The sequence below is a fragment of the Hemicordylus capensis genome, chromosome 1 (genome assembly GCF_027244095.1).
Source record: "Hemicordylus capensis ecotype Gifberg chromosome 1, rHemCap1.1.pri, whole genome shotgun sequence".
NCBI lineage: Eukaryota > Metazoa > Chordata > Lepidosauria > Squamata > Cordylidae > Hemicordylus > Hemicordylus capensis.
In genome coordinates this window covers 26,642,992-26,668,526 of record NC_069657.1, presented here as the reverse complement: position 1 = coordinate 26,668,526, position 25,535 = coordinate 26,642,992, and the positions used below count along the sequence as shown (strand labels likewise).

Below are 25,535 nucleotides of genomic sequence, written 5' to 3'. Positions count from 1 at the left end.
GGTGCTGTAGCTGAACTACATCTCCCATCATCCCCAGCCACAATAAATAGTTTGACAACATCTGGAGGGCCAGGGACGCTCACCCCTGGTGTGGACAGTCCTGAGCTAGATGGACCGAGGGCTTGACTCAAAATGAAAGCAGCTTCCTATGTTCACTCACGGCAGCTGAGGCAACTCAGCCGACTGCCTTGGGAGAAGAAAGAGAAACGATGTGTCCCACCTGAGCCAAGCCTCTGACACACATCTGCCTTTCTTTTCCTCTCCTCTCCCTCAGTGCTTGAGCTGGAGGAAGTGGGGCCATGCCTCCCTCTGGCCACACCGTAATGTTCCTCCCCATCATGCTTGACCCACAATCGTTCAGAGATTAACAAGTATCTTGCATGCTAGGCTTGGAACATAGGAAGCTGCCATATACTGAGTCAGACCATTGGTCTATCTAGCTCCGTATTGTCTTCACAGACAAGTCTCCCATTCATATGCAACCAGGATGGAGCCTGCTTAGCTAAGGGGACAAGTCATGCTTGCTACCACAAGAGCAGCTCTTTTCTCCGCACAGCTATGTGCATGGGTTGTTTCTGACTGTGTTCTGGAAAGTCAGTTTGAACACAATAGGAACATAGGAAGCTGCCTTATACTGAGTCAGACCATTGGTCCACTGAGCTCTGTCTTGTCTACACAGACTGGCAACGGCTGCTCCAAGGTTGCAGGCAGGAGACTCTCTCAGTCCTATCTTGGAGACGCCAGGGAAGGAACTTGAAACCTTCTGCTTGTAAGCATGCAGATGCTCTTCCCAGAGTGGCTCCATCCCCTAAGGGGGATATCTTACAGTGCTCACATGTAGTCTCCCACTCAAATGCAAAACAGGACAGACCCTGCTTGGCAAAGGGGGCAATGATTTCTTGCTACCACAAGTCTAGCCCTCCCCAAACTCTGCCTCAACCACACCAGTGCAGGTATACTCAGAAAGCTGATCCAACTGCAGAAGTCTGTTTCCATATTCCATGTTCAGATTCCATTCTTCGCAAGAATAGAATCTTCATACTGAATATAGAAGAGTGAATTCGGAAAGTGCTTTATTTTCTCCGTTTTGTGCCCTCAATTTTCATCTCTGTGTACCAGGACTGGCCAACTTGAGGCTCTCCCGCTCATTTATTTATTTATTGCAGCTGGAGACGATAGGCGTTCTAGTCCAACAACAGCTGAAGAGCCTCCGGTTGGCCATCCCAGCTATACACCCCTAGCTTTCAAATGAGTATGTGTGTACAGGAGTGCAGGCTACCTTTTTGTCAGGTGTTACAATACAGAACCACAGTATGCTGGTTGCTGTCAAGCGTTTTCTTGTTGGTGGACAAGCATGTCATGTCACATGCTCCCATCAATATGCTGGGTTTCTTAAACTGCCTGCACCCAAAATTGCAACCATCTCAATCAACGTTTTCCTTTCTTTTAATAATAATAATATTTATTATTATTATTATTATTATTATTTCAATTTCTATACCGCCCTTCCAAAAATGGCTCAGGGTGGTTTACACAGAGAAATAATAAATAAATAAGATGGATCCCTGTCCCCAAAAGGCTCACAATCTAAAAATATACATAATCTGTATACAACCCTGATGGCTGTAGAATAAGAAGTAATAGCGGCAACTTTTAGTCAGCCAAAATGCAAATTAATAACAATGCCAAAACATATGACAAATTAAAAACAAGAAACATGCAATTCAGTCCAAACTCGTGTCTCAAACTTGCATCCAGCCTATGCCTGATTATTTGGGAAAGAGACCCACTGAACTCAATGGAACTTACTGATAAATAAGATTACATAAGGTTAGAGGCTCCATTTCTTAACTTTATCAGAATACCTTCAGATGCTGAAAATCACAAGACAATTTCTAAGGAAGAAAAGGCGACATTCAGATTCATATTCACAGCATTTGCTGCACACATTGCTTCAAAAATCCACAATACCTCATTCATCTAAATAGTCTGAAGGAAGTCCAAAATATTTATAGAAAATGGATCACAGAAAATGATCAGATATACCAAATCACACTGAAATGGGGCCATGTGACACCTCTCTGAAAATCTGGATAACCAACAGTTTGGGACAACCCAGCTTTGCTTAAGGCAGCAATGCACACAACACAGTTAATTCACAAACCTCTGTGCAGGGAACTCTGTGTGTGTATTATTTCCACTACAGCCTAATTGAAAAACCACACGAAACATGGTCTTCAATCAGGCACAATTCCCATTGGCTGGCAGGGTTTTGCTTTGAACAAAAATTTTATCATTTGGCCCGATCAATACACAGAGAACTAACAGCATGTAAATAAAAGAGATGAGCTACTGAAGTTTTATCAGGAGAAGGGAGTAGTAAAACTCTACGGGGAGGGGGGGAATGAACACATGGAAATACTGGCATTGGTGATTTGTTTCCAAATTTCCTGGAGATCTAAAAGCAGCAGGACTATGTAAAACGGTTGTTGTTATTCTGAATTGCAATCGCTAAAGTTAACAGGAATTTTATTTTTTTGGCCAAATTAATATCTGGTTAAAATTAAAAAGAAAAAGAGTGGTAACTACTATCTAACTAGGAGGAGGATTTCACAGTTTCAGCCAAAGAAATAGTCAGTTAGAGGTCAAAACGTATCTAACTTCCCTTTCTGAAAGAAAGCGCTAATTAGTAAGTGAATCATATGTATCATAAACTTCATCACTGCCCACTAAAAGTGCATGCATTACATAAGAAAATGTAGTGCACCAGAACTCAGGACTTGCTAGATTCACAGCAGTTCAGATTAGGACTATGCAACCACCCCTTACAGTCAACGGAGGTGTGTGGACAAGAAGAGACCTACGGAATAGGAGATGCACACGCAAACCCTTTGAGTGTCCTTGTACTTGCCTGTAGCCAAATTAATCCACGAGGTAACTCAACTCTGGGCATAATGCACTGCGTGTGTGAAACCCATTAATTACTTTTCCCCCATCTCTTCCTCCAAGTTTACTTTAAAAGCAGTCAGTAGACAATGCAACGTAATTAATTTACCAATTTATTTTATGAAAAGACGCTTTGCCATCGTGAAAATGTAATCATAACCCTGGCGCTGAGCGGAAAGTGAGTGGATTTCTGTGCAAGCAGTTTGTCACAATGCAAAAGGTAATTATTTAGTGCTTCTGTTCCCTTTAATGATCTAACATTGAGCAATACTGTTTATATTGAAGAGAGCTTGCACCTTTAATTACCAATTACATATACATAATTTTAAAGCCAAAAGGGAAAGGGGGAAAAATACAAGAGTGCTGTGAAAAGACTCCTTTAGACAACATGTGCACAGTTTCTAGAAAAGAATTCCTATTAGGTGGGAGCAGAGTGTCAAAATATTAAAACATGTATGCACAAAGGGAGATAAGGTAAAAGAGCTGGAAGAGGCAAAGTAAGTAGCACGGCTGAACTGAGCCAAGGTGCACCAGAAAGAAACACAGGAGGGGAAGGAGGGAGAAGAAGAAATACAAAAAATGCCTCTTAGCAAGTTCCTATAACCATCCTGCTCTGCTCTAAAGTTAGATATGCATCTCAAATTACAGTGCTCTAACTACAGTATATGTACTGATAGGGCTGGGCATTTCTTCTTCTTCTTAATCCTTTATTATCTTTTCGATGTAGGAGATATTTTTGTCACCGGGAAAAGAAAAGAAAAAGACAAGCAGAAAACTGCGATGCTTGCTAAGCTCCCAGCCCCTGTCTGTGTAGAAATTCCAAAATCTTCTTCAGTTGTCAGCAACTGAATTGTTCAATTTTTTTTCTTCTTTTCACTTCTCTAACTAATCGTTTAAGTAGCCTCGGAAGGATTTTTAAAAAGTGAAGGGGGGAGAAAAAATCATTTCCCCCATTTTGCAGAACAGGCCGGGGATCAAAATTTATTAAGCTCACCAGTTTCCCCACTTTATCTGCCCAACTTGGCATCTCGTATTAGGATGGTCTCACTAGCATTTGACCGTAATTAGTTAAGTCTGCGTGTGCCTATTCATATGGAATCCTCTCCTCCCCCTCTGCCTCCACCCAAGTGATCTGCAATGGCATTTTTTTTAATAACATCTGGTATCCTTTTCATTCTTTGGCAGTCTTCACATTTGAGGAAATCAGCTTTACATTTTCTCTCTGCACAAAAGCCCTCTTGAATGATAGTAGCTGGTTCTAAAGAATCAATAAAAGTTTTTTTTCCCCTGAAGTTATTTTAGTTCTGATTTTCATTTAATAATTGCTTAAGCAAACAAAAATGATAAACTAATTGTGGCAAAACTTATCTGTAGCAGCAATCCATAGCCTGCCAGCTCCAGAGCAGACTTCGAGAGAATTATTCCAGAGAAAATGGGTTCTGGAAGGTAGGTCTCATCAATAACTCAACTGGTCTAATTACAAAAATATAACCAGCCATGAAACAATTAATGGGAAATGTTGGGAGGCAAATTTAATAAACCTTTGTATGTACTTCTGTCTAAACAGCCAAATGTAAACTCATCTTTGTTTAACTGGTCTCCCTTCTACAATCTCATCAAGCCACCCAAAAATGTTACATTCCAACAGTGGACACAGAAATGAGAAAATGAAGGAGGAAAGGGACACAGCAAACCAGAGGTTGCTCCAAAAAAAACTGGCATTCACATCATTAGGGGTATTGCAAGAGCAATACTCAGTATTTAGGTCTACTCAGTACACTGTACCCGAAGCCACTAAGTCCATGCTGAAAGCAACATGTTATGACAATGCATGAATAGTGCCCCACAGTTTCAAGACAGGCCTGCACTCACTTCAGTTCAACCTAACTTCTCTGAGCCACAACGACAAATTCAAAAAGGACACGGACGAAAAGCTTTGTTCTCCGACATGTTCACTGGAAGAAAGACAGAAAGACTCTGTTTTTCTTCACAAACAAGGAAGGATTTTAAAACAGCTTTCTTTGGTTTGAGGGAATCCAATGACATTCAAGCTCACTGGGTGTGAATTTATCAAGGGCCAAATTTTAAAAAGATAAAACAAAAACACAACTATTGATACAGAGGAACAAACACCAGCCAGTAGAAAACAGAAAAGCCAAATTAAAATGTGTGCTGGAACAAGAACATCTTTAGACTCTACCAGAATACCAGGTAGGAAGGTTCTATAGACTTGGTACCACATTTTAAATGGCCCAGAGACAGAAACACAAAGACAGAGAGTGGTGTATGGACATAACTAGAGACAGAAAATTATTCCATTGTGGGTTAGTAAAAATAAAGTTGTGCCATCAAGTCGGTGTCGACTCCTGGCGACCACAGAGCCCTGTGGTTGTCTTGATAGAATACAGGAGGGGCTTACCATTGCCATCTCCCACGCAGGATGAGATGATGCCTTTCAGCATCTTCCTATATTGCTGCTGCCCAATATAGGTGTTTCCCATAGTGGAAAACATACCAGCAGAGATTCGAACCAGCAACCTCTTGTGCCCTAGACAAGATACTTTCCCACTGTGCTATTAGGTGACTTCCATTGTGGGTACTCTACTGTACTATTAATAAAACTATTTAACAGAAAATCAGACACACATTCAAGGAAGTTTTCATTAGCCTGCTTCAAAAGCTGAAGCAGTCTCCAGAGCCCCCAGGTGCCATGAAATGATCTGGGAAGGGTGCCTGTTGGGCTGGGGTTCGAGAGCCTGTCAATCATGTAACTCCACCTCCTCCTCTCTACAATAATTCCTTGCAAACTATATAGAAGTCTGCAGCACAATACTAGCAATAAAAGTTTCACATTCCAATTGATTGCAACAGCGTGTTTTTTAAAGCAGCTTAATACTCACAACATTCTTCATCAGAAGTTCTGCAAACCATGATCACTCTGCTTAGGTGGGGAACCATCATGGTTTTAACACACTTACAATTAGAGTTGGGTCGGAAGTAGGGTAATCACATATAATCAGTGTCTAGAACTACAAGGTCTGACTCTTCACCAAAGGGAAAGGAATCAGTTGAGTGGGGCTGTTGGGTACAAGTCCATGAGCTAAGGGTGTCAAATGGAAATTTTGCTTTGACTTCTACAGACTTGGGAGCAAATTCCTGAGGACGGCTTCACAAATCAAAAGCCGAGGCAAACTCAGATTTACTACCAACTCAGCAAATCACAGCTTCCTGACAAGCCTACTCTGTGACATGTGTATTTGCTACATTCACATTCCACTTCTTAGGTGTCCTCTCTTAAAATATGATTTGTGCAGTGGCCTCTTTGGAGGTCATGTTTCATTTCAAAACATGTAAATTGTATTCAACGGCAGAAATTTAAATTTAAAAAGCAGATGGATGCGCACTCTCACTGCCTCTGAGAATGTTATCTTTTAAGCTAGGGAACAAATAATTTTAATTCTTCTTATTTTAAGGAAGGGGGGGAATAATGGATTGTTGCAGCTTCCCAAGAGGTTAGCCTAAATCCAGGTTCTAGATGAACTCAAAAAACGTGCTAGAGGCTGACAGAAACGCTGCTGCTACAGTTATCTACAGAGGTACCAGCGGGTGCTGCTGCAATCGCCATGGGTACTGTAAGGTTGGTTACCATGTAAATCTTTTCACAGACCCAGATGAGCAGGCTGCAGATTAACCAGATCTGACTGCGTTTTGTAATGATGAACTGATGAATCATGCAGCATTTGCCAGCTGCACCCCTCTACAGGGAAATCCTAACTTCAAAAGGTAGATCAGACAGTCTCCTGCTTATACCCAAACATGAGGATCTTCCAATACTCCCAGCTCCCAAGATCTCCCAGCTGCTGCACCCAGAATTATGAATCTCAGTTGTGTGAAGAAACCCAAAACCCTACGCTGAAAAGCTATACCCTGCTGCTCACTGAGGGAATGACTTTCACTTTAAGATGCTGTCCACATAACTATGTTTTAAAATGGTGCTATGCCTCTATCAGCAATTATCAGCACCCACAAATATCCCTTCAGAATTCCGTTGCTGCATTTAGGAGAATAACTTGAATTAATCATGCAGTGACCATTCTGGAAACATCACTACTTACTTTACTTACTTTACATATTTGTATACCGCCCAAAACTTAGGTCACCCAAAACTTGTCACTAGCGTGAGGTTTTCCATGTACTGTGTTCTCCCCGAAACATTCCCTCAATATGGCCTACATATTCTTCTCAGTCTGTGAGATTTCATGTTTATAGAGATTTCGCCATGTCTAAACTTGACTGACCACCTAGTCCTGCTCAATTTTTCAGGCACACGCTTTAGGTGCCATCCATTTAAGCGGCTCATATGAAAATGACTGTAGAGCTATTGTGTGGAAGTTACAGGATTTTTGTTTGTTTGCAAGCATTCCCAGCAGCAGACAGGTAAAGATCGATTTCCATAGAGAAGAAACGTGAAAGAAAGAGGGAAAGCACCACCTACAAACAGACTGAAATGGAGAAGAGATGAAGTGTAATGCAGCCCAATGGTATAAACTGGTTGATCAAAAGTGCCCATCCCAGCCATATGTAGGTCACGGGCAGCACAGAACAAGTATACTGGCAAGTCCATGAAATCCTACTAACTTCTTGCATTAATAGCTTGAAGATCATTTTCATATGAGCAGCTTAAATTGGTTTATAATTGGCTTATAAACAGTCACTCACCTGGTCACCAATGCCTGACAGAAGTATATGTGGACAGGCACACATTTGTGGGTAAACCATTTCTGTGGGTCAGTGACTTTTGTGGGCTTATTTGGAAGGCAATAATAATATGGTGCAAATATTTTTAAAAACCGACAATGGCTAGAATGTACATTAAGTTTCTGTTCCATTCTATCTTGCACTAACAGCATGTGTACGTGGCACAAATCTGAACATGAAAAGTTCGGGGGGGGGGGGGTTGCCACATGTGGAAACAGAGGAAGTCTCAAGAAGGATGGCCAGTCTCTTGCCTACTGAATCCATGACATTCGGGTGCCAATCCCTCCTGGCTCTGCGTGAAGCTCAGGAAAAGGAGGGAGATTGTTTCTGGTGCACCCCCCTAGGTTCAATACTCGGCTGCTTTTGCAAAGACCACTGCTCAAGCTTCAGATGTTAATGGCTTCCAATTACTAGAGAAAGCACCGTTAAGATTTTTAAAAGGGAGAACTTGGAATTGCTCATTTAAACTGAATGCATTTGCAAACGGCACTCACAGCTGTGTGTTTCAGACACCTTATGCGGAAAGTAGCCTGTATCTTTGAAAACAAATTAACCTCACTACACACCCCAAACACAAGACAAATGGTTCCAAAAACAAGAAAAATAACCACAGTGGTTAAAAATGCTGAAGTGAAAGCAGTTAAGAACAAGGTAAAAATAAAAGAGAATGACCAGCATGTTCCAGCATGAACATAAATCTTAAGAGCAGAATCTAGGTCCACTGACCTCATGGAAGCCACTTAAAGGTTTACAAAATGGCAGCTCTAACAGCATGGACTGGGGGCTCTGGAATACCCAGCATTACCCCAACATTGCCTCCCTACCCTTCCATCATGAGACATGGCCCTGCCCTAATTTAAATCAAAAGCTACCTACATTTAATGTTAAGGGGACAAAGGTGATGTATGTTTTGCTAAATAAACTAGTTGCTCAGAGTGCAGGGGAGGAAGAAAAAGATTTATTGCAATTGAGAGGCTAAAATGCATAGGTTCTTGTATAGACCACGAAAGCCGTAAATCTTCACAGATAAATCAGGGATTGAGATGATGTGATACAAAAGCTTCCTTTGTTCCTGTGTGAATAGATTTGTTTTAGTTTAAACTAAATAGAAAAAAGAGGAGGGGATGGATAGTCAGAGAAGGGGAGTACACACAGGGGTACGTTGAACATCTATACTTTTCGTTGCTGGCTGGATTATAGATTCTCGGCAATATATGAACACACACACACACCCCAAAAAAGTCAAATGAGAAATATCAATACATTTGATTTCTGCTGTGGATTGAAACACAGGTGGAACCGTTGTCAAATTTCCGTCTCAAAAGAGGAATTCAAGGGGGTTATAAATCACCACCATTACTCACACCAAAACTCTCTGGGGCTATTTTTCAAGTTTCACAGAAGGCCGGGTTTTGCCGGTTTATTCCAGGGTTGTTAAAAAAGTGAAGCAGAAGTGTCTTTCTTCACACTATCTCTATTTATTCCTCCTGTATCATGACTGACACAGATACACACCACACACACACACTGCATGCACATTATCCCCCCCCCCCCAAAAAAAGCAGCTTGTGTGCCTACACCACAAACGAAATGAATTCTTTGCACCGAGGTGAAGGTCTTGCATATGTAAAACAAAAATCTGAAAAAGAACTCATCAGTTCTTATGAATGCTGTACCCTCATTCAAGACGCCAATCTGGTGTCATCTTGCCCCAAAATGATGATATTCTTCTAAGATTGTTGTCATTGCCACTACCCTCCTCCTCCCTCCCTGGTGCGTTTCTATGTTGAATGAAGAGCGTCCTTCCTTCACTTTTCAAAAAAATGGTATTACACATTTTTGATATATATTCCTTGGGAAGAATAGGGGCGGTGGAAATGCCCCACTGCTTAAGAGTCCCCTCTATATAGTGAAGAGTTGGCTGACGACTTCCCACCACCACCACCCACACACACACACACCCCACCCCACTCCCTGCCGGAGGGAGGGAGGGAGGGAAACATTGGGGAAACCTAGCTGATATTGAGAAGCTTTAACTTACTGTGAGCTCACAACCGCCTTAAAGCAGAGGGTGGAAAGCAACTGCTTGGAGACTGCAAGAGGACATTTTATGAAAGTAAATAAGCAGGAAAGGAGGAAAGAAAGTGTCACTATAACAGCCAATGGAAGGATCACACATGTATCACTAGTGCCCATTCTGTGTGAGCTCTGCTTTCCCCTCATCTTGTTATAAAGATAGATGCATAAGCACATGCATAAATATCTGGCGCCCAAGTTCAGTCCATCAGAAGTTCTGGGTAAGCATAACTGGAGTCCAGGCACTCTCCTGCCTAAGGCCCATTGAAAGCTGCACAACAGCACACTACAGGAACATGCCCTGGGTCTCTCTCTTTTTATCTGCAGTATGGTGATGATGACTATATTATAGCTTTCATGATGATTTTTCTGTCACCAACTGAACTTTAAGAAATGCCTTCATGCAGGCTCAAAAAGTCCCTTATTTTCTGTTCTAGCCTCATTCGTCGCTCTAACTTCAACTTAATTTCAAAGAAAGAAAGAAAGAAAGAAAGAAAGAAAGAAAGAAAGAAAGAAATCTCAATGCCTAAGTAAAAAACCTCACAAAAGGACTTGCTCATTAATAAGCAAGAAAAATAAAAATTATATATATTGGAAAGAAAACGAGACAGCAGTTTAGATAAAGTGAAAACTTTTCATACGAAACATGTTGAATGGCCAAGGTGCCCTGTTAATAACTGAGCTGATTTGTTTCTTTAAATAAATACAGTATATACAGTATACAGTATTGCAAAAAGTTTGTAAAGCTAGAGATTTCTACAAGAAAGGCATTCCAAAAATGCAAGGGGGGGGTGGCGGGGAGCCAGAATTTGGAGCTTCCAATCACTTCAATTCAGGTTAGTCAAATGAACTGCCCATCACCGTGTCACTGCTTCCAACTGGATGCAAAACAGTAAATGAAGTAGAGGAATCATCAGACAAATTGCAGGTCCTGTCTAGTGGAGAGTGAAGGCTTTTCCTACAGTGGGAAACAGCACTACTCTTTTGTCGGGCCTAATGCATTTCTCTTTCAAGTTCCAATGGAGCCCTCTACCCTGTCAGTGAAGAACAGATTGTGCCCTAAGTGAGAAAGGAATCTGTAAAAGAATTAGCAATGCCACCACCTGACAAACATTCTTTACCGGCATTTCTAGGAATTTGGACTCTCTCTGTATCCATCTGGACCTATAGCTATAGAACTAAATTATATACCTTTGGACAAGGAAGTTTTACAACCATGTCCACGCTAACAAAATACATACAAGTAATGAGAATACTGAAAGGCACAACAGACACACAGAATTCCACCCTCCCAACAGAAACTTTTATGTGTTGTAGGTGCATTAGTAGATCTTTCTTCATGGAAAATACCTGTGCATTTATTATTATTTTAAAAAGGCAGAAGTGCATGTTACAAGGAAAAAACCCTGCCATATTAATTTCTGCTTTTAGAACCGTAACAGTCCTCATATATATGTTCATTCTGTATTACCAGGCACCTTCTGAAAGCTTTGCCACTTCAATGCTGCACATAATATTTAGACACATCAGTTAACTATTTTATCTCTTACTTTATGCTCATCTAAATACATATTCATGGTAGAAAAATCCAAGTGCACATATATTGATTTGCAGAAGCATACCGCACACTAATATCCACTCTCTGAAGGACCTTATTTCACTGATTATTTATTGCTATGAACTGTTCATATGGATTATTCTGTAACTATTCTTCTGCTGAATTTGTGCAGATACATACATACCACCCACACACAGAACTCAACATATAATCTCTGTGTGCTCACTTTTGGTGCTCACAGTAAACATTTTAGCTTTTAAAAGATTTAATTTAGCTAGTTCATCTCTCCTGTTTGCAACATACAACGATATGCCTTCTGCTATTTTTTTCATGGATTGTGTGCATATGTAAATATACACAAATGACAGGGGAAAACGGTATACATGCATGTTCACACCCTGGTAGTCCATGTTTTTTTAAGGATTTGGCTTGGCTCGCTCTTTATTACTGTCCATAATTATTGCATTTATGTATTCAACTGTAGCAAATCTTTCAGGCTCAGGGTGCACAAATCTAAACTTACACAGAAGGCAAATTCACCACTGTATTGCATATACATCTTTATACTTATGCACGAGCCCACTCTTTGCTCTTAGTTAATCTCAGAACCGAGAAAGCAAAGATAAGCTGTTGTCAGTAAAAGACACCGTTAAAAACTAATTTTAATTAAAGGCATCTATCTTGCTGGAGCTGCTTAATCAGTCATAATTTGCTTAGAAAATAGATTTATCTAACTTGCAATCTCTCTCATCTTGTACCATATAGATCTCGGCATGAAAATCAATACCACAACTTTACACCTAAAACATTTTTGCAGCAATAGAAACTGACTCGCCTCTACCTATTATTGCCTCGCCTCCATGGGTGCTGGGAACCTGAGTCTTCCAAGAGACAGGCTATGAGCGCCCCCTAGCCGCCAAGAGACGCCAATGAGCATCTCAAGACACAAATTGAGCTGAAAGCTAGCAAAGTTTATTTTGGAAAGTATTCTGTATCAACAAACACGAGGGTGCAGGGCAATCTAGATAGGAAATGTAAAAAGGGAAAGTAAAGCCTTGTGCAAGATTTTTTAAACTAATGGATCAACTTCCAAGCACATTTAGTTCTGATAAGGGAGGAAGAATTAGGTGTCAACTGGAGTCAGTGACAATGACAATTTGGCCTCCTTCACCTGAACCACATTTATTCAGGTCATCATTCTTGTTCTGTGCACTGCAAAACAGACCTTTGTTCAACACACACCATAGTACATTTAATGGCAGACGAGGACTATGTACACACAAAAAACACAATCACACAGCAAACAAAACAAACATTTTAGCCATGCTTTCTAAAATGCTTCAGTATACGTGACAAAATATTCTCCTGTGTTTACCTACCAACGAAAAGCAAAGCTGTTTCATATTCTATCATCCATTCACAAAGCTGTATCTTATCCTGAGCAAGTCAAACTCCTCAAAGAAAGCATTAGAAGAGTGGACAGAACCCTAGGAAGTGTCCAAAAAAGGGGGGGGTGTCAATATTTAAAAACCAGGAGTGATATTAAATGCTGCAATTTTAAGTAAAATGTAGCATGCACAACCCAATCAGATGAAGAACACTTGCAAATAAGAAGCAACACCATCTTTTCAAAAGTCATTTCTAACTGTCTGGCACACTTGCTGGGAATCTGTTGCATGTGTGCAATCCACAGGTACACTGAAACATTCGACCGTCTCTGCAAATGCCTTCCTAGCTGATTCTTCAGTTACTTGTCTAGGTAGTATTTGACTATGTCTGTTCATTTCCTTGATTGCCTTTGAAGGACAACATATTTTACTACAAGAAATCTAGAAATCTGAAAATTCATTTTTAAAAGGTGTCTTATCTCTATTGAGATCATGTGTACATGATACAAATCATCAAGATCAGCTCAGAAAGCTTGCAAGTCACCTGTTGAAGAGAGACTCAAGAAATCATTCATATTCATATAAATGCACCTAGCAATGTCTGCTGTTTTTTTCTCAGGCATTATTGAAGAAGTTTCGCCAGGTGGGCTCAACCTTGTTTTATGAATGAAGGTCGCTTTGCTGTTAGAAGAAAGTTATTTTGATTCTATTCTAATTTATCCTTCCATGCCTAAACTGCAAAACTACTGCTCAAAGCTCACTGTTGAAAAAGCAAAGACTAGAAAAACAGTTGTAGATATCCAGCCAGCGTTGATACAGAAAGGTCCTAGAACATCTGTCTGGGCTTTTGCACAGAAGTCTCATTTTCACTTTCTAAATGTTATGTAATGCCTTATTTTCAAAGTGAGCCATCATCTCAAGGCAAACCCAAATTTGTTCATTCATCAGCTCTTCACGTATCACAAACACGGCAGGAGACATTTGGGAAGATTATGGAAGTCGCAGGAATACAAGACCTATCTAAAAAAAATTTTTTTTTAAACCACCATGGTAGTAAAGGCGATAACAAAACCCTTTATTGATCTGAACTGGATCTAGATTGTTCTCTTGCATACTTACTTGGAAGTAAGCCCCACTGAACTCAGTGGAACTTACCTGTGAGTAAACATGCATAGGATCAGACTACACACACAGTATATATCACACACAAGCAATGCTTCTTTGCCATTTGGGATTGCAGGCTTTTTTCCAGCAATCATAGGGGCAAATATGTTTGGTTCTTTTAAAACCCAATGAAGAGGGTTAGAAAGAAACGTATTCCCTTCCCTACACTGCAACCACCACCACCCCAGCCGTGTAGCCTGAAATGCAATGCCACTCTAGTGGTCAACAGTGCACCATCAAATAGCTGTAGATCCCAGGAAACAACACCAGATTCATTCAGGGGAGGGGGGGAGAGTGTTCCATCTTGGTATATTTGTCTGGTCCTTCTTGTCTGTGCTCATCAAACTTCTCGGGATTCCTTCCTTCCTTTTTTAAACAGGCTTCTCTTTAATAATGTATAACTCCTTCCTGGAAACTGATCCAACTGCTCTATACGCCTGTCTGGTGAAAGCCAGCTCTCCAGAACTTTGTAGTTCAAACATGGATTGCATTTTATCTCCCACCCACACACCCCCTCCCGTCACCTCCTGATCCACACACACAAATACATTTGTGCTCATCACCTCTCTGGATATTATCTGCCTGCACAATTCAAGAAGCCACCCTGGCCCCTTGGATGGAAGGTTGGATGCAGGAACTGGGCAGGGCAGGGGTGGCTGGCCGGCATACAGTTTCCTCTTGGTGCCCAGCTAAGCCTTCCTTCAGTCACCATACTGTACATACAGATCCTTGAACTATCTTCCCATCGCAACCAGTACCCATCCCTAATCATTTACTTTTAATCTTCGCAGAAGAGATTGTTTTCATACACACACACACACCCCACACTCAATTACCCCAATCCCTAAAGATTCTCTGAGACAAAATCTGCAAGCAGGTTTCTTCTGTGGTCATTACTACAGTATTGCTTTCCTGAGCTTTCTTCCTAACCCCCGCCCATTTTTAAGAGACAAGCCATGCAGAAAACAGAGGCAAGAGTTACATGACAAAGAATCGAGACTTCTCTTTAAGTAGGCTACCTTTACAATAAAGGTCTCTCGACACCTTCCCCCTTCCCTCCCCCAAAGTGAAAGGTAATTTACAAACCGGCGGGGTTTTTCTAATCAAAGAGAGGGAGGAGAGAGAGATGAAAAAGGAAAAAAAATGCACTTCACCCAAACGGTGTTATGAGCTGTGTTTTGTTTTGTTTTGAAATCCACTTTATTGGGTGCAGCACCGTCCAACTCCCCGGTTGCGAGATCGCCCTCAAAATAAATGAAAAGGCCCATACCCAACGCATCTCCATTGCCGCCGCCGCCGCTTAATAAAAGGGGGTGCGAAAAGTGAATAAGGGGGAAGGGGGGAAAATCATCGTCAAAGGAGCGGGTGTTGGGTGGCGGGGGAGGAAATTCGCGAGCCAAGACGCCATCCCGCGTAAGGCGACCGCGTTTCGCCAATCGAGATAATTCCGATGTATTCCTACAAGCAACATTTTTATCAGCTGTAACAAAGAAGGCAGGAGAGAGAGAGAGAGAAAGAGCGCTGTCACCAAATGCTGCTGGCAGATGGCTGCTAGTCTTGGGTTTTCGGGGGGGAGGGGAGACGTGGAGAGATATTTATTTATTTAAATTTTTTTAAAATATAACATAAATATTCTATTCTATCTTCTTCTTTTTTTTAACGGCCTCTCCGATTCGTCTCCCTTCTCTCCCCCCACCACTGCCTCCCCCCCCCGCCCGCTTGCCTAGGTCCACACGCGCAACGGCTGCTTTGCAAAAAGCGAAGCTAGCGACGGAGCTGTTCTTTTTGGCGTGTGCTCCGGTTTGTTTGGGCTGCGATTTCTTCTGCTGCTTTTCTCCCCTTTTCTCTCTGCCTCTCTCAATTTCTCTCCCTCCTCCGTTTTTTTCTTTTTCTTTTTCCCCTCTCCTTCTCCGCCACCCCCCGCCCGGAACCAGCTCACTCCAGGTTTATTTCCTTTCTTTTCCTTTCCTTTCCTTTTATTGCACTTGGCCTCCAAAATGCTGGCCAAGCGAGCACACGCAAAAAAAAAAAAAAAAAGCCATGCCAAATAGCAATACTGGCTGCAGCTTGCCAGGCACCTTAGAAGAGCCGGGTTTCTATTGCATTTCAAGGTTGTGGGCGATGGCAACCCCAAAAGTGAAATAAAGGGCTGCAGTGTGTTTGCAAGAGGGGTTTGCTGGCAAGAGGGGTTTTTCCTCCACCCCGCCTCAAAAGAGCAGCTGCAACTCGTGCAAACTGACTCTTCTGCAGCTCCTAGGCGGGATCCCCACCCCCACCCCACCCTCGGGATCTTGGGCAAGGACCTGGCCCGAGCTCCCCTCGTCCACCGCCGCCCAGGCCGTTTGGGAGCTATTGGGGCGACGATCGGATCCCACCGCCGCCGCCACCCTGCTCTTGCAAAAGTGGCGCCTTTTGCAGGACTCGGCGGCTGGGCAAGCTGCGCGCCCGCTCCCTCTCTCCCCTGCTCTGCAAAATGGTGCCACCTTCCTTTGCAATATTTCGGGGGGCCCCCGCGACTCCACACACTCCCCCCCTCCCACCCCCACCTATCCCTCGGTTTGGGAGAAAGCCGGCTGGTGGGCACACAAACACGCCCAGGCGGCGAATCGATATACAAAGCCAGCCGCCACCCCACTCCCTGGGCAGGGCAGCAGGGCACGCCACCCGGACCGCTGAAGCAAGCCAGGCTCCAGCCCGTCCGGCTACCTGTGCACCGCCAGGCAGAGAATACCGCAGGGCTGCTGCTGCTGCTCCTCTCCCCGCCGCCGAGCTTGGCTTGCCCGACCTGGGGCGGGGGGCAGAGTGAGAGCAGCCCCGGCTCCCCCCGCCAGCCAGCTCGCCTTCCACGCGCGCCCCGCGCCCCCTCCGCCTCTCCGGCCTCGCCACTCCATCCCTGGCCCAGGCGTCCTCTCCATGTGGTTCCCATTAAGCGTCCCCCCTCCAGCCACCTTTCTTTCCCGGCTGCTGCTGCCGCCGCCACCGCCGCCGCTCTCATGTGCTCGCCAACTTTGGACCAGCCGGTCTCCTTCCCTCCCTCCCTCCCAGTCCCCGCTGCGGAGCCCCCTCTTTGCCGCCAGCCCCACACTCGCTCCCTCTCCGCCGACTTCGCAGCCCCCTCCGTTACCCCCGCGCTACTTGCAAATTCACAGCAAAGTTTGCTTTCTTCTCCCCACTACTCCCCCCCGCCCGTCCGCCCTCCAGCCGGCCAGGCACACATCACCTCCACCCTCCCGTCTTCCTAACACTTCAGGACCCTTGGCTTCATTTCTTGACACCCCCCCCCACTCCGGCCCCGATCATTCCCGGTCAGTATCACACAACAGCACACAGATACACACAAACGCACCCCAGGTTCCCTCTCCGACCCCCGCCCCAGCGCATCCACTCCACTTCTCCCCACACTTGGCTCTCCGATCCGGCTGCTTGCGAGTTGCAACTTACGCGTGATAATTTCCCTTTGTGATAGGTGCTGCGGGTTCCCCTGCTTGCGACGGGACATTGCCCCGGCATTTACACGGTCATCGCCTGGAGAGCTGGACTTGTTAGGGGGGCTGGGTTGGAGGAGGGGGGGGAGCGATCTTCTTCCTCTTCTTCTTCTTCCTCCTCTTCTTTTATTTTCTTCTTGACGGATCTCTTCTTTTAAAAATTAAGAAAGTTTTTTTTTAAAGGAGGAAAAACTCTTTTTCCCCCCTTGGCGCACTCAAGATGAGATTCTGCCTTCAATTAAAAAAGCATCATCAAAGGAGGGGGGAGGCTGATATTCTTTTCAGAAGACAACTGTCTTTTTCCCCCCTTTTCTTTCCACCGCTTCCAGATCTGTTCTTGAACTTCAGGAGAGAAGGATGGTTTCCCCCCCACGGAGCACTGACACTTTTATTTTTCCAGAGTGCTTAGCAAAAGAGGGAGGGGGGGAAACAGAAGAAAGAGAAGAAGGAAAAAAAGCAAAGTGCACTTCTTCCACCCGAAAGGTTTGTTTAAAAAAAAAATGAAATAAAAATTGGATTATATACACACGCGCTCGCACAAAAGTAGACAAAAAAATGGGATTTGCCCACACGCAGAGAAAAATGCAGGGAACAAAAATTGCCCTTGCTGGGTTGATTAGAATTTTTTTTTTTTTTTTTTTAGGGGTAGCCCAAACTGTGTCTCCTCTTTGCCAGTTCAAGTGCCACTGGGTTGGTTTGCTTTTTGTTGTTGTTTTTGCTTTGCTCGCACCACTTTGCCACTGGCTTCCCTCCCCCCCTCGCTTGGCACAGGGTCTTGCTAGGAAGGAAGCCCCCCAGTGCTTCTGGGTTAGTGCTGGCTATTACTAGGAGATATATTGCAATGTGAAGATGGCGGAGTCCTGGTTCCCTGGGAGCGCTCTGTCTCTCTATGGCTGGGGCTGCCTCCGTACAATGGGATAAAATTCAAGTTCAAGTGCGGACGTGACGTTTAATCTGCACTAGAGACAAAAAAGACCTAGAGAGTAGGAGCACTGGGGGCGACTAGCGGTGGCTTTTTAACATTGTACCCTGCAAGAGAACAAGAAGAAGAAGGAGAAGGGGGAGAGAGGGGAAGGGGGAAGGAGAGGGAAAAAAACCACCCTCCAACACACTCCCAGCACACGCGCGGCTCCCATTGCTTCGCCTCGGCTGCCTTCCGCTGAGCGCCAGCCAAAAGGAAATTCACCAGAATTAGGAAAGAAAAAGGAGGGGAAAGGGAGAGAAGCAGTCGGGAAAGGGGGAGAGAAAGTCTCCTAACCCATCCCAGGTCAGGGCGAGGAGAAGAAGAGGGCGGGGGGGGGTTGGAGGAGAGGGGCTGGGATCAAGACCCCCGGCACCCCTCCTCCTCCCTCCTCCGCCCACTGGCAAGAGGCCCAAATGGGACGGACATCTCCCGGGGGAAAGGGGGAGCAGGTAAGGGGGTTGGTGAAGCCCAGCAGGCTGGCGCCGCCGCCGCCGGAAAGGAAGGGAGGGGGTGGGCATGACCGGCTCAGCCAGGGGGGCCCGAGGTGGGCGCCCAGGAGACGCGAGGTCCATCCTGTTCTCGCTCGATCCACCTGCTCCGAGATCTGCCCGGCGGCTGGATCTTGGCTTGGCTTGAGATCCATTCGCTTTCCCCCTTTAACTCAGAGCGCTCCCGCTCGCGCGCGCTCTCCCCTGCACAGACGCAGGCAGGCAGGCGGCACCGGCGGCGGCCCCACTCGGCAACGAACACCTTCCTACTAGTGCATTTCCAACAGTTTCTACAATAACACAAATATCTGCGCGGGGGAAGAGAGATTTCTCTGTCTCTCCCCCCCCCCCCTTACTCAGTCACTCTCTCAATCTGAATTGCGATTGCAGAGGGAGCCACAAAGAGACACGCGTACTCTCTCTCTCTCCCTCTCACACACGCGCCCAGCCACCTTGTGTGGATACGGAGGATACCTATGAAATCCCTTGGAATCGTGCAGTGTGCTGCAAACTAGCTTTGACCTGAAGAAGCCGGGCGATCATGTCCAAACCCAAGAGGAATCGCCCAAGAAGTGGATCGCAATGGTTCTTCTCCCTTCCCCCCACCCCCAACCCCGTGTGCCCCACGCAATCCTATAGGGTGGTTGCTAATAAGTGACGGCCGCTGGCTTCTATGGGGCTTTTGGAAACACACATGTTTCTTGCTCTGCCCTGGCCACCTTTGGGGTACGCTGTGTGGCTCTAAACGCCTTCCGTTCTGGAGCACAGAGAGACCCCTTAAGTCTGTCTGAATCAACTTCTAATGTCGGGATTCATGAAATAGGTGCCTTGTAAGATCACCCCTTTTCCCCTTCGGATTTAATAACTTACAATAATCATTAGGCATCCCTAAACATTAATGCTTGCTGGAATCATCAACGCTACTCATACGCGTGAAAAAGTGATGGGGAGGGAAAATCCATTCTTTGGGATAACTGCTCTGATCATCAAAAGGATGGTTGAAACACGGGGAAGGGGGGCATTATTAATCTGCAGTAAGTAGTTTCTGAGTACTTGGCCTTAAAAAAACCAGGACCAGACATCCTAAAGGCAATAAGGTGTTTCCCCTCTGGATAAGTCCTACTGACTCCACTTGGCCTACTCCAGGGCAGGGCTCCATCGGTGCCGCCTCTGCCGCCAAACAGCTGCGATCGGAAGAATGTGCGCCAGGCATCCACAACCACATTGCAAGTGATCCTGAGTTGCAACTCTGGGACGAGGTGGCTCTTCTAAAAACACAGCCACCTGGGAGTGAATTGCTTGTGCAGCTGGGGGCGGCTATTACCCAGCAAACTGTCTGAAAAATGCAATTTTCATGGCAACCTTCAATGGGGAAACAAATCACACTCTGCTTCACTGAGGAACTGAATCCTCACTTGTGACCCCTTTGTTTCAGACTCCCCGTTTTACCCAAAGCGTAGGCTGAAAGGATGTAGGAGGAGAATCTTCCCTTTAAACACCTGTGAGTAATAAGAGGGTTCAGAAGTCTGAAGAATGAGTCCAAAATCAATGCTTTTGAGTGGAGCAGATACTCAAGCCTCCTTCCCTGTAGCTGGACTCCTCTTTTCTCATCAGCCCTGCTGCTAAATGAGACGCCGCCTCGCTCTTCACTTGGAACCCGTTTCCTTTCGCCCGTGCTTGAAGTTTCAGCAGTGCGCCTGCGCCGCCACTTGTAGCACGCTCTGGCCTGGTTTGGGTGACTTGCTGAACTGGACGGAACTGGAGATGGCGGGTGGTCTCCCTTGTGAGGGGGGCTATCTATGCATATGGGTACTGTCTGGACCACACCAAAAATTTGACCACACTGGACAAATTATCCCTTCCAATTTCATCATTCCGATCTTCTCTCTCCCACACGGACGCACTCAAATTTGCCCGTCTGGAACACGGAGAGAAAAGACCAAGAGCGTTCCCAACCTTGGGTCCCTTATGTTGTTGGACTACAATTCCCTTCTTCCCCAGCCATAATGGCTGAGGCAGGGAATGATGGGAACTGAGGTGTTGGACCTCCACTAACTGAGCAGCTAAGGCTGGGGTTCATCACATCATACCTCTCCGAGTGTAATAATCCAAGGATCATAAAAGAGCTTAGTTTTTCGCCAGATCCAGCCTCCAAGTCCCATGCTGGGGACTTGGGTGGCCTTGAGAAGGTGGTGGCCTTGAGAAGCCCAACTCTTCTGTTCACCCTTCCTAATTTGAGCAGATTCTTTACTCTGCAAACCAGCTTCCTCCTTCATCGCCCAGAACCTACCCGCAACCCCGACTCCGCATCATCAATCCAATTTGTCCCCCCCTCCTCCTATTATTATTATTATTATTATTATTATTATTATTATTATTATTCAAGGCCGCGCCCATTTGCTTGTGTCCACTTCTTGGGCCGGGTCCTCCAGGACAGTCGAGACAACTCCCGCAGAAGAAATGGGGCGGGGCGCTCTGGGAGCCAGGTTTGGTGGACGTCCTTTGGGCTAAACGGCCCGGATGATCTGGCCCAACCCTGGGCTTCCACTTTCCAAAGCGAAAGCGATCGTTTAAGAGCGGTTCTTAAACTGCTTCCCATTCCTATTCCCCGCATTTACAGATCTGCTGGAGCGTTCAGGTTCCTGCAAAGAAAATTAGCATCCCGCTAGGAGCCCCGCTTTTGCACAGAGAAAGCCCGAGAGTTCTTTGAGACACGCACGCGCTGCTGCAAAAAGTTGTTCAAACAATCTTAGCGTGACAACAACAACAACAAAAAGAGGAGGAGGAGGGAGGTCTTAAAGGACCCGCAGCCGGTTTTGTATGTGGGCAGAGAAAGGGTTGACGGCCATTTGTCCCCTTGCTGGGATCTTTTTTTCAGACTGATTCCTCTTTCTCCCAGATCCTAGGTCCTCCCTCTCACGTTCTCTTTCCTACCGTCTACGCTTGAAATGCGCCAGCCCCACCTGGTGTCAATATGATGGATGCCACTGGGGTCAAGGTAGCCTTTCAAGAAGGAGCTGGATGTGTCAGAAAAGATGCGGAGACAAGCACTGGTTCAGAAAACAAAACCTCGTGCAAAACTCTCGGGTTTGAATTCCACGTGTGAACCACTGTCAGGGAGGCTTTCCCCCCAAACTCCCTCAGATTTGTTTCTCCTTCACTCCATTCAGATAAAAATTGCTTTCTTTTTTCCTCCTGTTTGTCTTCCTTTCTGAATTGTTACACATCTCTAAGGCTGAAAACCACACATTTCTCTGGGAATCAGCCCCATTGAGTTAAGTGGAATTCACTTCCGAATAAATGTGCATACCTGTTGGAATTAATACCTAGCCCCAGATTCAACCAGATTAGCTGCTCTTTTCAAACGCCCTGTTGTACTTAAAACAAGTAGAGTTCGAAGGTAGATTTGCCACAATCAAACATACATTGATTTAGGTTAAATGTCGATTTTATTCCGCCTAAATGTGCAATTCTATGCAGTTACTTGGGAGAGTTTCCCTGAAATCCGTGGGACGTGCCTCGGGGAAAGCATGTATAGGACCGTGTGAGGTGATGGCGATTCATTATTAGCACAAAGGATCTTTTTATAGACAGAGTGAGAATCCATACCGATTATAGATACAGAACCAGATCGTGTGATTTTATAACTTCGTTGGAACATAAGAAAGGTGCGGTCTTGTGAATACGTCCTAAATTCTGAAGTGGTGGGGAAGGCGCAGGGGTGCAGAGACAAAAAAGGAAAGACTGAGAAGCAACGCTTCACTTATGGGGAGAAGGAAATACTTTTGTGGAGGGAAATATGGGTCATTAAGTTTGGCGGGGAGAGAGTTCAGCAAAATGAGGGGGAACTCCTCCAATGATTGGGGGTGGGGAGAATCTCCACCCCGGAACCTATTCGGGAGAGCTCCGCGGACCTTTCCCACGGGGTGACCTGTGCGCTTTTTCATACCAGACAGAGAACTGAAGTGGCCCGAGTCCACCTTGAATGACTTTGTCGAGCCTTTTTCAGGAAAGAAGAAAGGGTGGGTGGGTGGGGGATCCGCATATATTGCATTGCATACACCTTATCAGGGAGTAATTGGCCATCCTCTGCTGATAAACTACCGTCTTGCAGTGGGCATCCAAACCCAAGATAAGGACAAATACATGACTGGCCATACGGGCTCCCTTTACTGGGGTGGATACTGCCTCCTCCCTGGGAGATCAAGGGAAGGATAGTCTGGAACAGAAGGGGTTCTTTTTGTTAAGACTGCCCTCCTCCTCCTCCTCTTCCTCCTCCTCCTCCTCCTCCTCCTCCAATACACTCCAATAGGGGAGGGAGGGGGGAAATTCCAAAGTGATTTCTTAGTCTCTTCTTTCTCTCCCGTCTGGCACTTGTGATCATTAGCACAGCGAAAGCTGTTAATGTCTTGTCTCACAGCTCCCCCTTTAGTCTCCTCGCGCTCCTTGTCTCGCGTTCAAAGTCAGATCAATAGCAGTCTCTTGCTAACCTTGACCTCTCCCTCGACCCCGCCTCCATCTGCAGCTGGCCCACTGTTTTGCTTTCCCACTCTGTCGATATCCCAGCCACAATCGGTGACAGCAGACAAACAAGGGAGACTGAGCTTGCTCTCGGAAGGCTGCGGGAGAAAACCTCGCCCTACTCTCCCCCACCTCCCCGCGCCCCACACCTCCCCAAGCAGGCCGGTTGCAGGCACTTAGGCCGATTTGGGGCTCACCGTTGTTGGTGTTGTTTTTAAGTATTAGTGTTGTTATTATTGCTTTGTCTCCATCTCTTCTCTCTCACCCCCCCCCCCTTCCTTTTTGGTTGCATCAAAGCCCGGGAGGTCTGTCATTTGCATGTTCGGGTGACAGGCATGGGTCACGTGCTTCTATCAGCTAGTTGGAAGAGACATCACCAAGCAGACATCTTTCCTGAACTTTTAAAGGCTATCGATTAACTTCCGTCTTGCAGTGGCATTAAAAAAAAAAGACCCCCCAAAAGGTCTTCCTTGAAGCAATGCATGATGCTACGGACGCGGTTCATTAAACATCACAGCCGGGGTCTATGTGTGTTTACTCGGGAGTAAGTCCCATTGAATTCAGTGGGGCTTACTCCCAGGAAACGCGCAGCTTTAGTCAGCAATCTCCAACGAAAGTCATAGGATGAGATGTGTCTGTCGGGGTTAATTTTCGCGGGACTGAGCCCTATGGTTGCAAGCTTAAGTATGCTTGCTTGGAAGTAAATCTCATGGAATTTAATGGGACGGACATCTGTGTAAACGTCGGTAGCAACTGAGCAGGAAGCCTGCACACAGACACGGGGAAAATGTTCTTTTAACCATGGCAGTTAGGAGAAAGAGTATGGCGAAGGAGAGATTAATTTTGCAATTTTAAAACAAAACAAAAAACCAAGTTCTTTGATACCAAGAATATATAGATCAAAGTCTCGGGTCATATCCAATGTTTCTTCAGTGATAAGAGCAATCTAAAAGAAAGGAGCAAATATTGTTATCCATCTTATTAACTCTGGTGACATGCATATTTTCGACCCAGACATATTTCTAGCAAGGATTTTCTAGCAAGGATATTCACAAACCACAGTTTTGCAGCCTGAGTCTATGTAGGTTTCCTGGGAAAGAGGGTCGGTCCCCCTGTGTTTAATGGGACTTTTCCTCAAGCACGTGTGTATAGAGATGAAGCCAAATGTTCTTTAATAGAAGGCCATCTAGAAAATGATTGGACGCTATACCAGGTTCTGACTTCTTCGCTGCAGAACATATTTGGAGGAAACCTTTCAGACGAGCCCCGTCGCCGCACGAAGATATTAACCAATCACATTATCGCCTGATGCCAAACGCTCTGGAAGAGAAGCACAATGCAAAAAAAAAAAAAAAAAAAAGTCCCTCCGTCATTTCTGTACAGCTTTTGTTAAAGAGCTTTCATTATGAATGATTCGGTTTAATCCCAGACAAACTTGTGTGAGGTTTTTTTTTTTTTTTTAAGTTTGTAGTATTTTCATTTTGCCTGGATTAAAAACAAAAGAGACTGGCTGACAAAAAGGAGGAATTACCCCAGAGTGTCCCGAATTACCCCGAGTAGCTTTCGACTACTTCCCGAATAAGTACTACTGAGTAACTTAACCTGGATGTTAGCCACTTTCCTCGCTTTCAGCCATCGGAGCTTCTCGCGTTCACCTTTTCTTCCATGCCATGAAACAAACTGTCAACTTGAAAGGACTGCAAATAACACACACGCACCCTAAAAATAAAAATAAAATTCCAGGGAAACAGAACTTTTTTTCGGGGGACTTTTTCGGGGGGGTGGAATAGAAAAAATACACATTCTTTTGGCTGATAGTCTATTTTGTCGCCTTGAATTGAGGGCGACTCACTTCTGAGTAAATATGCATGCCTAGGGAGATGTAGCTGCACGTGGCTTGGGGAGGGTCTCTCTCTCTCTCTCTAATCGCTCACTCTCTTGGTGCAACCCTCCCCAGCGTCTTGCGTGATCGAGCTTGCCTGCGGTTCCTACTCTCGTCTTCACTGTCTCTTTTACGCGTTGAAGCAGAGGCGGGGGGGGGGGAGGGGGGGAGGCGAGACTCTAGATTGCGCCCGAGTTGACGGGAGTCGCTCCACCTTGCGTGGAGATGGGGAAACGACACCATGCATTACCGCGCATATACCAAACAGAGCAGCGGTCTGTGTTTGTTTCCTCTCCCTGGTAGAC

General features: G+C 45.2%; 1 protein-coding gene and 1 long non-coding RNA gene across 19 annotated transcripts in view; both read right to left on the bottom strand.

Annotated features, from left to right (window-relative positions):
* Window positions 1-19,078, bottom strand: part of BCL11B (BCL11 transcription factor B) — a 196,143-nt gene extending 177,065 nt beyond the window's left edge. For 5 of the 18 annotated variants that reach the window (XM_053261170.1, XM_053261244.1, XM_053261180.1 and 2 more), the window contains exon 1: window positions 17,332-19,078. In XM_053261170.1, coding sequence (XP_053117145.1) covers window positions 17,332-17,389 — 58 coding nt within the window. In that variant the 5' untranslated portion in view covers window positions 17,390-19,078. The other 13 variants (XM_053261139.1, XM_053261155.1, XM_053261146.1 and 10 more) reach the window with 10 other exon arrangements.
* Window positions 19,079-24,475: 5,397 nt separating this feature from the next.
* On the bottom strand, window positions 24,476-25,326 carry LOC128329701 (uncharacterized). Its single transcript, XR_008309763.1, has 3 exons — window positions 25,201-25,326; window positions 24,951-25,067; window positions 24,476-24,668 (listed from the first exon to the last, which is right to left on the bottom strand). It is a non-coding gene; the product is annotated as an uncharacterized LOC128329701 (long non-coding RNA).
* Window positions 25,327-25,535: the final 209 nt, after the last annotated feature.